This window comes from Canis lupus, chromosome 11 (assembly GCF_048164855.1).
Source record: "Canis lupus baileyi chromosome 11, mCanLup2.hap1, whole genome shotgun sequence".
Classification (NCBI taxonomy): Eukaryota; Metazoa; Chordata; class Mammalia; order Carnivora; family Canidae; genus Canis; species Canis lupus.
In genome coordinates, this window is record NC_132848.1 from 19,737,973 (window position 1) to 19,752,808 (window position 14,836).

General features: G+C 43.2%; 1 protein-coding gene across 8 annotated transcripts in view; it reads right to left on the minus strand.

Moving 5' to 3' along the window:
• Positions 1-14,836, minus strand: part of MOV10L1 (Mov10 like RNA helicase 1) — a 72,689-nt gene that overhangs the window by 51,739 nt on the left and 6,114 nt on the right. For 7 of the 8 annotated variants that reach the window (XM_072843460.1, XM_072843458.1, XM_072843463.1 and 4 more), the window contains exons 3-5: positions 8,092-8,254; positions 2,105-2,217; positions 1,304-1,491 (exon numbers count right to left, since the gene is read on the minus strand). In XM_072843460.1, the coding sequence (XP_072699561.1) occupies positions 1,304-1,491; positions 2,105-2,217; positions 8,092-8,254 (464 nt within the window). The remainder of the gene's footprint in view (positions 1-1,303; positions 1,492-2,104; positions 2,218-8,091; positions 8,255-14,836) is intronic. The other variant, XM_072843461.1, reaches the window with a different exon arrangement.

Here is a 14,836-nt window from a genome sequence, read left to right on the forward strand (position 1 = left end):
GTAGCTCCAGGGGACCGTGATGTCTAATGTGGGGAGCAGGCCTCCCAGCTTCTGCCCCAGGGCTTTTGGCTGCTTACTACCAGGAAGATGACAGAACTAGTGGGGAGTCCAAGAGCGTAATGCAGACACAGGGAGGAGCCGCTCTACTCCTGTGGTACACACACTGGGCAGTGAGTTCCTGCCACATCTCATATGCTCACACTACTCAGTCCATCAGATGGAGCGAAAATCCAACCTCCTGTGCCTGCCAGGCTGTTGTGGGTGGTGAGAGGAGGTAAGGGCTGTGTATCTGGTTTCATTGCCCCACAGATGGGCCAGAGTCATTCCGGGCAAAGCAGGGTCCTGTGGGGCAGGGGCACTGGGCGCTAAGTGGCCAAGGATGACAGCATCTATTGGATGGTGGGATAGGGGCAAGTCTCCCCATCCCACACAGCTCCACAGCCTTGAGCCAAGTGGTCTGTCCTACTGAGTCTGTCTGTAAATCAGTGGCACTCCCCACTGTGCTGCTCCTGGAAGACCCACATTTGTGCCGAGGACAGCGGCGCAGGTGCTCAGTGTGTTGCAGGAAACAGGACACAAACACCTTCTTGCACAGAACTTGCATTCTGATGATAAACAGAATAACTAAGGAAAACATCCAGTAAATTCACTGGAGGTTAAGTGCTAAGGAGGAAAACCAGGCAAAGGAAGGGCACAAGGGGCAGGGCAGGGCTGCCATTTGCACTGAAAGCTCAAGAAGGCCCCATGCTGCTTTATAAACATGTGTGGACAAGCTGGAAGGTTGCTGGGGCTCAGAGTGAAGAGCCCAGATATGACACTCAGTAATTCTAAGGGGCTCCTGGTGGCTCCATTGGTTAAGTGTCCAACTACTGATTGCTGCTTGGGTCATAGTCTCAGGGTCATGGGGTCAAGTCCTGTGTTGGGCTCCTCACTTTGTGTGGAGTCTGCTGAAGATTCTCTCATTCCCTTTGCCCCTCCTCCACTAAAATAAATAAATCTTAAAAAAAATTAAGAACCTACTGTGTCCAACAACTTCTATAAAGTAGCCACATGTGAAAGAATAAAAGCTATAAAAACCCACCAAATGTGAAAATTTCCAATATAAGATTAAGAATTAAGAAGGAACCATTAAAATTTCAATCAACTACAGAGACAACCAAAAACCTTCCAGAAGATACTTTCCCTTTAACTGCCCCAGCTAAGGATTTTGACAGGCTATTATTTGAGCTTGTTAAAGCAACTCTTAAAATACACTTAAATTGGGCCTCTCTCTTCCCAGAGAAGGTGGCTGTTTCCTCATTACCGTTTTTTCACCGGGGTGATGCACAGGGCTCTCCAGATGTAGCATGACTGGCTGCTCTCCACCACCACAGCATTGACTATGTCATGTCTTCGAGGCACGTATCCTTCAGCAAGTTTCACAGAGTCCAAGGTGAAAAAGATGCTGTCATCTATCACCCCATTTCTCCCGCAGAGGCTAGAAATGCAGACCTGCAAGCACAGTAATTGACAACTGTGTCCACATGTGCTACTCCGGAGGCCCGCCTCTCCTAATCAGCCCAACTCGGGTTGGTCCGGAACCAGAAACACACACCTCACACAGGCTCCACTGCAGACAAAGTCCAACCTCTGGGGGATTGGGCACCCTGAAGATTTTGTGACCATTGGAAGGAAAGGACCCCAGAGCCAAGGCTGAAGTAGGGGAGTGAGAGTGTCAGGTGGCCAGTGCTCACTTCCTGAGTCTCCATCCCAGCACGCATTTCCACCTCCACCCTGTGCAAACTCAATGCCCCCTCGTTCCAGTCTCCAACACAAAGCATGCCTGCCTTTATGGGCAAGCTCTCATCTTACACCCATTCCACTCGTTCCCAGCAAGTAAAATGTCTTCTCATTCTGTGTCAACTACAGAACCTAGAGTTCCATTGTATGAGCATGCCAGGCGATCTCCATTTATCTCCTTAAGGAAACCAGCATTCTCAGCAAGGAAACAAGGTCTTTTGGCCAAGACTGAGCCTTATTTAGCTTGACTTCCCAATGCACCCCCAGGAGAAGCCTCAGCTGTGAAAACACAGGAAAACCAGGACAAGCGAGGGCCAGCACCTACCCTGTCCACGTGCTTGTACCTCAGCGGCTTCACTGAGATGGCCTCGCTGCTCCATGTGCCTGGCCGGATCCAGTATTCTGCCTCCACCCAGTCTCCCTTGCAGGGCTTGAAACCTCCAAGCAAGGAAACCATGGTGCTTACTTGGTAATGTTGGTTATACCAAAGTGTACAATTCATTCTGAAGTTATGATAGCTGACGTCATTTCTGTCCTACCTAAGAAACCAGTTTTCCAATCTCAGCTCTCTTCTAGGTTGCCTCAGTTGAACGAGCAGAGGATGTTAAAGACCAACCTTTCAATGACCTCATCCTCTCCCACCTACAAGGGCAGGGAACCTAGGAAGGATGGTGGCCATCATGGTCACACACTGGGTTTCTACAGTTTTGGGATCCCATCTGGTTTCAAATACTCTCCATGTTTCTCATAACTATTATTAACAATTGCAACACAATAAGCTGAACAGCCAATCTCTGACACCAGCCTCTAGGGAGTGTGGCACATTCGTGGTGGGCAGTCTCTCTAAATCATGGCTGCCAACTCCTTCCTGTCAACTGTTTCCAGAAACAGTGTGAGTGCCTCTCCCTACAGGTACACAACGGGGGACTTGCGGACACAAGGCAGCGTACTCAAGACTTCAGAGTTGGGAGGTCTATCCCAGCTCAGACCCCCTGCCAGACCCTGGGTGTGCCACATAGCTGTGCTGTGGCCCGCAGGATGCAAGGTGCTGCTGGGCTGCCACTGGCGGGATGGGTGGGAATGTTGGGCCACTGGAGGTTCCATGACATAAGTGGCTTAACAGTCCTGAGGTAAAACACAGAGAGTAGTCTGCACAGGTGTGCTATGATGCAAGGTGTAAAGCTACAACTTGTTAACAACCTTTGTGTTAGTTTGCAGCCATTAGTCCAAAACACAAAAGTACAGGGATGCCTGGGTGGCTCAGCTGATGATCTCAGGGTCCTGGGATCCAGCCCCGTGTGGGGTTCTGTGCTGGGCATGAAACCTGCTTGGAATTCTCTCTCTCCCTCTATCCCTCCCCACCTCACACACGTGTTCTCTAAAAAATAAAAAAAATACATAAATAGGGATCCCTGGGTGGTGCAGCGTTTAGCACCTGCCTTTGGCCCAGGGCGCGATCCTGGAGACCCGGGATCGAATCCCAGGTCGGACTCCCAGTGCAAGGAGCCATGCTTCTCCCTCTGCCTGTGTCTCTGCCTCTCTCTCTCTCTCTCTCTCTGTGACTATCATAAATAAAAATTAAAAAAATACATAAATAAAAACCCAAAGTGCACAATTTAAAACTTAGTTTGTTGCTCAAGAAAGCTGGTGATAAATATCTATGAGTGCAAACACCTGCTGATCAGCACAAGGGCCACAGTGGTACCACTGATGGTATGAAACCAGAAGAGACAAACCTGTTGGAGCATCAACTTCCAGGTCAAGTGGTATTTTAAGACAACGCTCAGAAGCACAATTTTATAGGTTGCAGGACACGTTTGTATGTTGTTTTATAAACCATGACTTCAGTTATCAAATAACTGTTTAACATAATTCTGTTAATTTTTTATTCCATATCTCTTCAGATACATGTGGCAAATGAAATAAAGTATTAGTTGTATAAAGTTACTTCAAAGAGAAAACAGTGAAGCAAATTCAAATAACAGTTTTATTTTTTTTGCCCATCAAAATCATGGGATCAGGGGCTCAGTGGGTTGAGCGTCTGCCTTGGGCTCAGGTCATGATCCCAGGGTCCTGAAATCAAGCCCCATGGGGCTCCCTGCTCAATGGGGAGACTGCTTCTCCCTCTGCCCCCCCTCCCCAGCTTGGGCTTTCTCTCAGGCACATGCTCTCTCAAATAAATAAATAAAATCTTAAAAAATAATTAAATCACAGTTATTGAAAATACAGCTTGTAAATAGAAGACAGTGACACTGATTTCCACCAAAGCAACAGAGGAAATGAAGCCATGAGGCCCCAGGAGCCTGCATGATGCACAAAGCATAAAGCTGAAGCCCTACTATTGGACTCCACACTAACCCAATTTGCATCAAGTCTTCCAACAAAGCCCTTTACTTTTAATTAGGTAAATGGATATTTTGTAATGGAATGATTGAAATTGATATGACCTATAAATTTATAGCATCCTAGTTTATTTATTTATTTTTTAAAGATTTTATTTATTTATTCATGATAGACACATACAGAGAGAGAGGCAAAGACACAGGCAGAGGGAGAAGCAGGTTCCATGGAGGGAGTCTGACGTGGGACTCGATCCTGGGACTCCAGGATCACACCCTGGACTGAAGGCAGGTGGTGCTTAAACTGCTGAGCCACCCAGGCTGCCCGGCATCTGAGTTTAATGTAACATTCAAAAAAAAATCAGAGACACAACTATTTGACAAGTTTTAGTTTATAACATTTGATCACCTTTGTCTCAGAGGCAAAGACAGTACCTATAAAAACATTTGGCCTGACACATCTCAATAGAAAAAAACCTGGACTTAAGAATTTAGCAGAATTTGTTCTGAGCTTACTAACAGTCCCTCAATTAAAAATGTTACAGCCTACAGGGAGAGCCAAAGGTTTCAGTTTCAAGTTTATCAACCATGAAATGCAGCTTTGAAGATTCTAAGCCACTATATAAAAAAACAAAATTAAGATACTAAAATAGGTGTTTTAAGCGTTATTAAACATTAGTAAACAGTAACTTATTTACTATTGTTTTTCAAATATTAGGATTCTATTTATTGGTTTAAAAGCACACACAAGAGAGCTTGCACACAGATGGGATGTGGGGGCAGAGGGCAAGGGAGGGAGAGACTCTCAACCAGACTTCTTTGCTGAGCTGAGCAAGGTGCCTGATATAAGGCTTGATCTCACAACTCTGAGATCATAATCTGAGCCAAAATCAAGAGTCAGATGCTTAACCGAGCCACCCATGCACCCCAATGTTTTTTAGAATACCAGTGACATGGTGTTAGAAATTCTGAAAAAATTCAAAGTATGTGTCAAGAATATAATAATGGAATAATAAATATTAAGTTGTTTTATTAAGCCCAAGTCCTATTTCTTTTTTTAAAATATTTTATTTATTTATTCACGAGAGAGACACACACACACACACATAGGCAGAGACACAGGCAGAGGGAGAAGCAGGCTCCACACAGGGAGCCGGATGGGGGACTCGATTCTGGGAGTCCAGGATCAGGCCCTGGGCTGAAGGTGGCGCTAAACCGCTGAGCCACCCCGGCTGCCCATAAGTCCTATTTCTTTAAAAAAAAAAGGTTTTTTTTTGCAAAGTTTCTGAAAAATGCTACTTTAAAGATCCATCAATATAGTAAAATCAATCTGCTAACTGACGTGTAACTATTTCAAGAATATTTAATTTTAATTAATTTTAACACCTCCTCCCACTTCTCCATGTGCACCAGCCCTGACACTAACTTATGTGGTCACCCTGGCCATGGCTCTGCCATGGAGAGGAGTGCAGCCACTGTCAGGACATGAGGTGGGGTGTGATCCTAACCTCCGTCCCCTCTCTTCTGACAACTGGCGGGTGCTGTCCCACAGGCTAATCCCAACCAGCAGCTAGAGAGCAAGGCTGGGGGTGCAATATTGGGCAGGTTTGGGGGAGAGTAGGGCAGATGTAGAAAGACATCGGACTGTCCAGTTCCAAAAAGCTGAAGAACTTGATGAAGGGAGAGGGTGTTGGAGGGCTGTGCTTCAACCCAGGAAGGAGGGGGCCAGCTGCCGGGTAGAGGTTTTCAGAGAGAAAGCATGAGGACCTCCGGGATACTGGCACACTAGTCAATGAGGAGCACCCTGACACAGGGCACAGCACCCTGTGCTACGTGTGGCACCAGCTTCTTGGGCCTAGGGAAGGTCTCAGAAAGGATCCAGGGCACCTGCTCTGTACCTCACAAGTGGGTCCATGAACCAATTTAATTTGAAAATAAAAAAAGCCTGAGTTGTGACCCAGGCTGGAACTCAGGCCGCGATGGTGACATGGATATGCAGATGCTAGAGGGCCACCCACTGCTTACCCTGGAAATGAAGAGGGAAGAAGCAGGTCCGTTACATACGCGGATTTTAGACCCCAACCCTTAGGCCACTGATTCATACCCAGGGCCATTTATCACCCAAGCCACATCTGCAGATGTTCTAGCTGTAATAATCGGCATTTAGTGGGCAGAGGTCAAAGATGCTGCTGAATACATCCCACAACTTTCAGGGCAGTCACCACAACTGAATGACCAGCCTCAAATGTCACAGGGCAGAGCATAAGCGAGCCTGCTTTAGGCTAAACGCCCATTTTAGCAGCCTTGGCCAAACGGGTTTAGGACTCACTGGATATTCATGTGTAAAACGGCTTGGGCCCTGCTACTGACAATAAGACTTCCTATGAGTAGGAAGTAGGGCACCTGGCTGGCTCAGTGGGTACAGCATGTGACTCCTGATCTTGAAGTTGTAAGTTTGAACCCCACGTTGGGGGTAGAGTTTACTTTAAAAAAAAAGAGAATTCCCATGAGTGTTATTTGGGGGCCTAGATCTGAAGTGTCATCCACAAAACTGGGCTGATGGCCACCACTGCCTCTACAGTTGGAGACTGAGGGGACTCAGTGATCCTGAGGACTTTCCTCCCACCTGCACACTGTTCACATTTCTCCCCAGTGACACCCCTCCTTCAAACAGTCACATCTTGCTCACCTCCCATGCTGAAAGTACACTGTACACAACTGAACCAGACACCCAGATTACCTCACAAGGGTTAGGACACAGCCCATGCTTCACCTGGACCCTCCTCAGAGTCCTTAGCTCTGCACTCAGGGAGGCTGTGCCTTACTGCGTCCTAGAGGAATCCCAAGCTGGTTCACCTCACACTCTAACACACCACTTGTGTGGTTACTACAGAGCAGAAAACTGTCCTGTCTACTCTGCCTCCTATCACAGCACATTCTACAAAACAGTGCCAGGCCTGGAGTAACGCCTTCTAATATTTGCTTAATGAATGCCAGGAAAGAAACCGCCCATTCTGACTCTTCCTAAAGTAAATAAACATCTAGTCCAATTCCTCCTCTTCTCACCTTCATTCAGATCAGAGATTCACAATGGCATCCTGCCACCTATTTTTGTAAGTATAGTCTGACAGGAACACAGCCCCATCTTTCTGCTCCGGTGGTGCCTATGGCTGCTGCTTTCATGCTACCTACCAGCCCAGAGGTTAAGGAGCTGTGAGACAGCACATGGTCCACAAGCTTTACTACCTGGCCTTTTTGGACTCTTATCTATTTCCACATTGTGTTTTCTCTTTCAAGAACGTTGTTGAGGGATCCCTGGGTGGCGCAGCGGTTTGGCGCCTGCCTTTGGCCCAGGGCGCGATCCTGGAGACCCGGGATCGAATCCCACATTGGCTCCCGGTGCATGGAGCCTGCTTCTCCCTCTGCCTGTGTCTCTGTCTCTCTCTCTCTCTCTCTCTCTCTGTGACTATCATAAATAAATTAAAAAAAAATTAAAAAAAAAAAGAACGTTGTTGAGTTTAACTCCACAATTGCATTAACAAATTATTTAGGCATAAAAACAAAATTTTGTAACAGCTAAAAACAAATGCAATTAAAAACATATATGTTTGTGTGAAGGCACAAAGTTACCCCCAAATCCTATTTTAAAACATCTGAAGTTCTGTAAACAACAGTCCCCTTGTATGTCTATTAACAATGCTGACTTAGATTAGTAACAGTACTTAAGTGAAAGTAACAATTACCCAAAAATTAATGACTCCATTCAACAAATGACACAAAACAAACTACAGCAGTCTACACCACCTAATCTGCTTGGAGCCAACACCTGGTAAAGGCATTCTAGTCTGAAATCCTCTTAACAAACAAAGCAAATTTGACCCTTTCAATGTGTGTAACCATCTCAAATCTAATTCATAAAATTAAAAAAAAATTAAACACAACCTAATCCTAAATATAAAGTCATCTAGTGTACCTTCACAGACACTCTGCAGAGAGAAGTATGTGGTCTGACTGATGTAGCCAGCACCTTCCAATAGTGATGTCACGCAGCCAATCAGAACCCGGGGGCTGGAGTCAGACAGCCCTCCACCATGGGTTTTACTGTCATCTTCCCATTTATCTGAGACAGCTTCCACCTGCAAGACAGACCACTGTTCAAACCATAATAAAAGGACAAGAGAAGCAAACTACAGACCAGTATCTCCTATGAATATATGTATTAAAAATTCTCAAAACATAAGCAAACCGAGTAATGGCAGTGCATTAAAAGGGTTATACACCACAGTCAAGGCTGGTTTATCCAGAATGCAACACAGGTCCAACATATGAAAATCAATCAATATAACACACCACACATTGGTAGAACAAAGGAAAAAAAACACACAAAAATCTCAGCTGATGTAGAGAAGGCATTTGAGAAGACTCCCCCTTCACGAGAGAATACTCCAACCAGGAATTGAAGGAGAGACTTCTTCAATGTGATAAAACCCACAAATGAAAAACCCACAGCTAACATCACACTCAATGATGGAAAAATTGAAGGCTTTTCCCTTAGGATAAGGAACTAGGGCAGGATTTTGCTACTTCTCTTTAACAAAAGCACTGAGATCCTAGCTAGAGCAACTGGGCAAGAAAAAGAAATAAAAGTCATCCAACCTGGGAAGGAAAAGTAAAAATTTTTGTTTGTAATAGCATGATCTTATATGTAGAAACGCCTAATATTCCATTAAAAAAAATGTTACAGTTGGGGATCCCTGGGTGGCTCAGCGGTTTCACGCCTGCCTTTGGCCCGGGGCGTGGTCCTGGAGTCCCGGGATCGGGTCCCGTGTCGGGCTCCCAGCATGGAGCCTGCTTCTCCTCTGCCTGTGTCTCTGCCTCTCTCTCTCTCTCTATCATTAGTAAATAAAAAATAAATCTTAAAAAAAAATGTTACAGCTAATAAACAAATCCAGCAAACTTGGAGCATACAAAATCAATATACAGAAATCAGTTCCATCTATATGCACCTGCAATAAATTAAAAAATGTAAATTCAGAAAACAGTTTCACTTACAATACCATCAAAAAAGAAAAAAACAGGAATAAAGTTAATCAAAGAGATAAAAGACATACACTAAAAACTACAAAATGTAGATGAAAAAAGTTAAAAAAGACACAAATAAATGGAAATACAAAGCATTCATGGACCAGAAGATCTAATGTTAGTGTATTGATATTACTCGATGTGATTTACAGATTCAATGTAATCCCTATCATAATCAATAGGGATTTAATCAATCCCTATCAAAATCTCAATGACATTTTCAATAGAAATAGAAAAAACCTCATCCTAAAATTCACCCAAAGACACTTGAAAGGACCCTGAACCACAAGTATCATCTTGAAAAGGAAGAACAGGGGATCCCTGGGTGGCGCAGCGGTTCCTGCCTTTGGCCCAGGGCGTGATCCTAGAGACCCGGGATCAAATCCCATGTCGGGCTCCCGGTGCATGGAGCCTGCTTCTCCCTCTGCCTGTGTCTCTGCCTCTCTCTCTCTCTCTCTCTCTCTCTCTCTCTCTGTGACTATCATAAATAAATAAAAATTTAAAAAAATATTAAAAAAAAAGAAAAGGAAGAACAAAGAGCATTTCAAAACGTGCTGTAAAGCTACAGTAATTAAGAGTGTGGTACTGGGATCCCTGGGTGGCGCAGTGGTTTGGCGCCTGCCTTTGGCCCAGGGCGCGATCCTGGAGACCCGGGATCGAATCCCACATCGGGCTCCTGGTGCATGGAGCCTGCTTCTCCCTCTGCCTGTGTCTCTGCCTCTCTCTCTCTCTCTCTGTGACTATCATTAAAAAAAAAAAAAAAAAAAGAGTGTGGTAGTGCCATAAAGACAAACAAGGCTGATGGAATAGAATATGGTCAAGTGATTTTTTTTTAAGATTTTATTTGACAGAGCAAGGGGGAAGCAGGAGAGGGAAAAGAAGGCTCCTCACTGAGCAGGGAGCCTGACATGGGGCTCAATTCCAGTACCCTGTGATGGCAGACACTTAATATACTGAGCCACCCAGGCACCCCTGGTCAAGTGATTTTTCAACAAGAGGCTAAGACCACTCAAAAGTGAAAAGGTAAAACTGGCTATCAACACGCAAATGAATGAAGGAAACCCTTACTCAACACCATACTAAAAAAATTAATGCAAAATGGATCAAAGGCTTAAACTTAAGAGCTGAAACTATAAAACTTGTAGAAGTAAGCAGATGTGAAAATCTTCATGATTTGGATTAATCAATGATTTTTTTTTAATCAATGATTTTTATATTGATATCAAAAGCACAGGCAATTAAAAAAAATAAATTGTACTTCAAAATTTAGAACCTTTTGGGAAGCCTGGGTGGCTCAGTGGTTAAGTTTCTGTCTTTGGCTTAGGGCGTGATCCTGGAGTCCCAGGATTGAGCCCCACATCGGGTTCCCTGCATGGAGCCTGCTTCTCCCTCTCCCTGTTGTCTCTGCCTCTCTCTGTGTCTCTCTCATGAATAAATACGATTAAAAAAAAATACATGGTTTACAAACATTCCTCTCATTCTGTGGGTTATCTTTTCAGTTTTTCTTGATAGTATCCTTTGATCCACAGAGGTTCTAAATTTTAAAAATATTTTATTTATTCATGAGAGACACAAAGAGAGGGGCAGAGACACAAGCAGAGGGAAAAGCAGGCTCCATGCAGGGAGCCCAATGGCTTCGGTCCTGGGACTCCAGAATCACACCCTGGGACGAAGGCAGGTGCTCAACCACTGAGCCACCCAGGCATCCTGTAAACCATGGATCTGATGAAGACATTAATATCCATTATATATAAAGAATTTCTGAAGAAGAAAATAAGATAATTAAAATATGGGCAAAGAACTCAAATGGACATTTCTCCAAAGAAGATCTATAAATGACCAATGAAAACATGAAAAGATGTTCAATATCACTGATTATTAGGGAAAGGGAAATCAAAGCCACAGTAACAGAGCACCTCATAGCCACTAGGATGGCTAACGTCAAACAAATGGAAAGTAACTAATGTTGGTGAAGATGTAGAAAAACTGGAACCCTGTGTATTGCTGGAGGGAACATAAAACGGTGCAGCTACTAAGGAAAAGTTTGCTGGTTCCTCAAAGAGCTAAATATAGGGCAGCCCGGGTGGCTCAGCGGTTTAGCGCCGCCTGCAGCCCAGGGCATGATCCTGGAGACCCGGGATCGAGTCCCACATCGGGCTCTCTGCATGGTGCCTGCTTCTCCCTCCGCCTGTGTCTCTGCCTCTCTCTCTCTCTGAATAAATAAAAAAGAAAATTAAAAAAGGAGCTAAATATAGAATGACTATATGACCTCTGTAATCTCACTCCAAGGTATGTACCCAAAAGAAAATATAGACTCAAAGACACCTGTTCAAAGCAGCATTATTCACAATAACCAAAAGATAGAAACATTCCAAGTGTCCATTAGCAGAAAAGTATACAAACTGTAGTCTATACACACAATGCAGTATTATTCAGCCAGTGGATAAACCTTGAAAATATTGTTAAATCCAACAATACAAACACAAAAGGACAAATGTCACATGATCCCACGCATATGAGATACCTAGAACAGCCAAATTCATAGCGACAAAGTAGAATAGTGAACTATTATTTCAGGGATGATGATGAAGTTGTGAAAATAGTGGTAATGGGTGCACAATCATGTTATAATATGCTTAATGTCACTGGATTGTACGCCTAAAAATGGTTAAAATGGTAAATTTCATGTTATATGTATTTTACCACAGTTAAGTCCCATAAAAAGTAAGCAAAAAAATTACCTATCTTTCATGAAATCAGTAAATACTACCTCTAATGTTGGTAAATCAAGCAAGCGTGTAAGCATATTATTCAAGTAATTCAGGATCTACTGAAGAGCTAAGAATAGAAACCAAGAAAAGCACTGGGCTTGAGGAAATAAAGCAAAGCTGGAGTGTATGCAGGGTTTTTTTGGTAGCACTATGGGCCAGAGCAACCTACTAGAACTTTCTGTAATGACAGAAAGGTTTTATGTTTGTGCTGTCCAATCTGGTAGCCAGCACTGCATTTAGCACTTGAAATGTGGTCAGTGAAGTGGAGGAATTTTACATTTTATTTACTTTTAATAAATTTAAACTTAAATAGCCACACATTGCTATCATATTGAATGATGAAATTTATAAAATCTGATATTTAAACGTTATTTTTAAGACTTGAAAAATTAACATTAAGATACCATTTACTAACTACAACAGTAATTAATACAGTATATTTCAACCACATTAAAAATTTTTTAAATATTTTATTTATTTGTTCGTGAGAGACAGAGAGGGAAAGAGGCAGACACACAGGCAGAGGGAGAAGCAGCCTTCCCCTGAGGAGCCTGATGAGGGACTTGATCCCAGGATCTGGGGGGGTCACACCCTGAGCCTAAGACAGATGCTCAACTGCTGAGCCACCCAGGCATCCCAAGATTGTATTTATTTGGGAGAGAGAGAGAGAGTGAGCAGGAGGGAGAGGGAGAAGGAATCTCAAGCAGACTTTGTGGTGAGCATGGAGCTCAACACGGGGCTTGACTCCATGACTCTAAAATCATGACCTGGGCTGAAACCAAGAGTTGGACACTTAACTGACTGAGCCACCAGGTGCCCCAAACCTTTTTTTTTTTTTTTTTTTTTTTTGAGAGAGCACACATGTGTGTGTGCAGGGTGGGGCTGGAACAAGACAGGGAAAAGGAGAATCTCAAGTAGGCTTCACACCCGATAAGAAGCCTTATGTGGGGCTGATCCTACAACCCTGAGATCATGACCTGAGCCAAAATCAAGAGTTAGACGCTTAAGCGACTGTGCCACCCAGGTGCTCCTCATCTCAGCCATTTTTAAAAAGGAGTTGGGCTCAGTTAAGTTTGCCAGCTTCCAAATTACATAACAGAACCCAGTAGCTTTCCTACATAGGAAAAAAATTAAAAATATAGAGGCACCTGGGTGGCACAGTCGGTTGAGCATCCAACTCTTGGTTTCAGCTCAGGGCTGATCTCTGGGTCGTAGGATTGAGCCCTGCATCAGGCTCTACACTGGGCATGGAGTCTGCTTGAGATTCTTTCTCTCCCTCTGCCCCTCCTGCCTGTGCTCTCATTCTCTCTAAAATAAATAAATAAATAAGTAAATAAATAAATAAATCTCAAAAAATATAAATTCAAAGCAAAATTATATGGATAAATAGAATATAAACATTAAAATTCTTGGAAATAAACAAGAAATTAGCAGAACCTAAATAAAGCTATTGGGATATAAAAAGAACATAAAAGCAGGCTTAAGTAATTGCATGAATCATAGCTGAAGAAGTCTGTATATGATCTACATTTCACTTAGCTAAACTGGATCCACAAACTCAGTGCTGTCCAAAGTGATTCTGAGCCGAGGAGGAGAAACAACAGAATGACTCTAATGTTCATCCAGAATAATCAGAGAGGGAGAATTCCATCCACATCGAGGAGGAAAACCTGCCTATCATCCATGGATGAGTCAGGGCCACAGGGACCCACACATACACATCAGGACCAAGGGGGCCCTATCCACATGGGGTTCTGGTGTATGATAAAAGGGACAATCCTAATGAGAAGGAAAACAAGTGGGATGACTGGTTAGCTACTGAGAAAGAAATGTCTGGTTCCCTTTTTCAGTCTGTATAGCAAATAAATTCCAGGCAAATTAAATATTTAAATGCCAATAAATTTTCAGAAGAAAGCTTGACTGCATACATGTAAATGGAATAAGCCTATGGATTCTTAGAGGCCAAGAAGCCATGTGAAAAACATAGACACATTTAACTATTTAAAATGAAACTTTATTTTTTAAAAGATTTTATTTGAGTGAGAGAGGATGCACATGCGCCTGTGTGCGCACACAAATGCAAGCAGAAGCAAGCAGGTGGGGCGGAAAGCAAAGGGAGAAGCAGACTCCCAGGAGCCTGGAATTGGGACCCAAGCCAAGAGCAGACACTTAATCAACTGAGCCCCCCAGGTGCCTCAAACAAAACTTTATAAAACCAAGTCAAAACACACCTTGGGGAAAACATCTACAGCACTTTCATATAGTGATCTTCCTTAAAAATCTCTAATTTCCCAACAAGATAAGGATGTTCACTCTTCCCACTGTTATTTGACATAGTACTGGAAGTCCTAGCCATAGCAATCCGACAACATACAGAAATAAAAAGCATCCAAATTGCTAAGGAAGAAGTAAAACTCACCATATGCATATAACAAGATACTCTATATGGAAAACCGTCAAGGCCCCACCAAAAAACTACTAGAACTGATAAATGAATGTAGTACAATCACAGAATATCTACAGAAATATGTTGCATTCCTATGCACTAATAATGAAGCTGCAAAAAGTGAAATTAAGAAAATCCCACTTACAATTGCACCTTGTAAAACAGTAAAATACCAAGGAATAAATTTCATGAAAGAGGTGAAAGACCTGCACTCTGAAAACCACAGAACACTGATGAAATAAACTCAAGATGATGCAAAGATGTTCATCAGTTGGAAGAACATATTGCTAATACATCTATACTACCCAAAGCAATCTACACATTTAATGCAATCCCTATCAAAATACCAACAGCATTTTTTACAGAGCTAGAACAATCCTAAAATTTGTATGGAACCACAAAAAACCTTGAATAGCCAA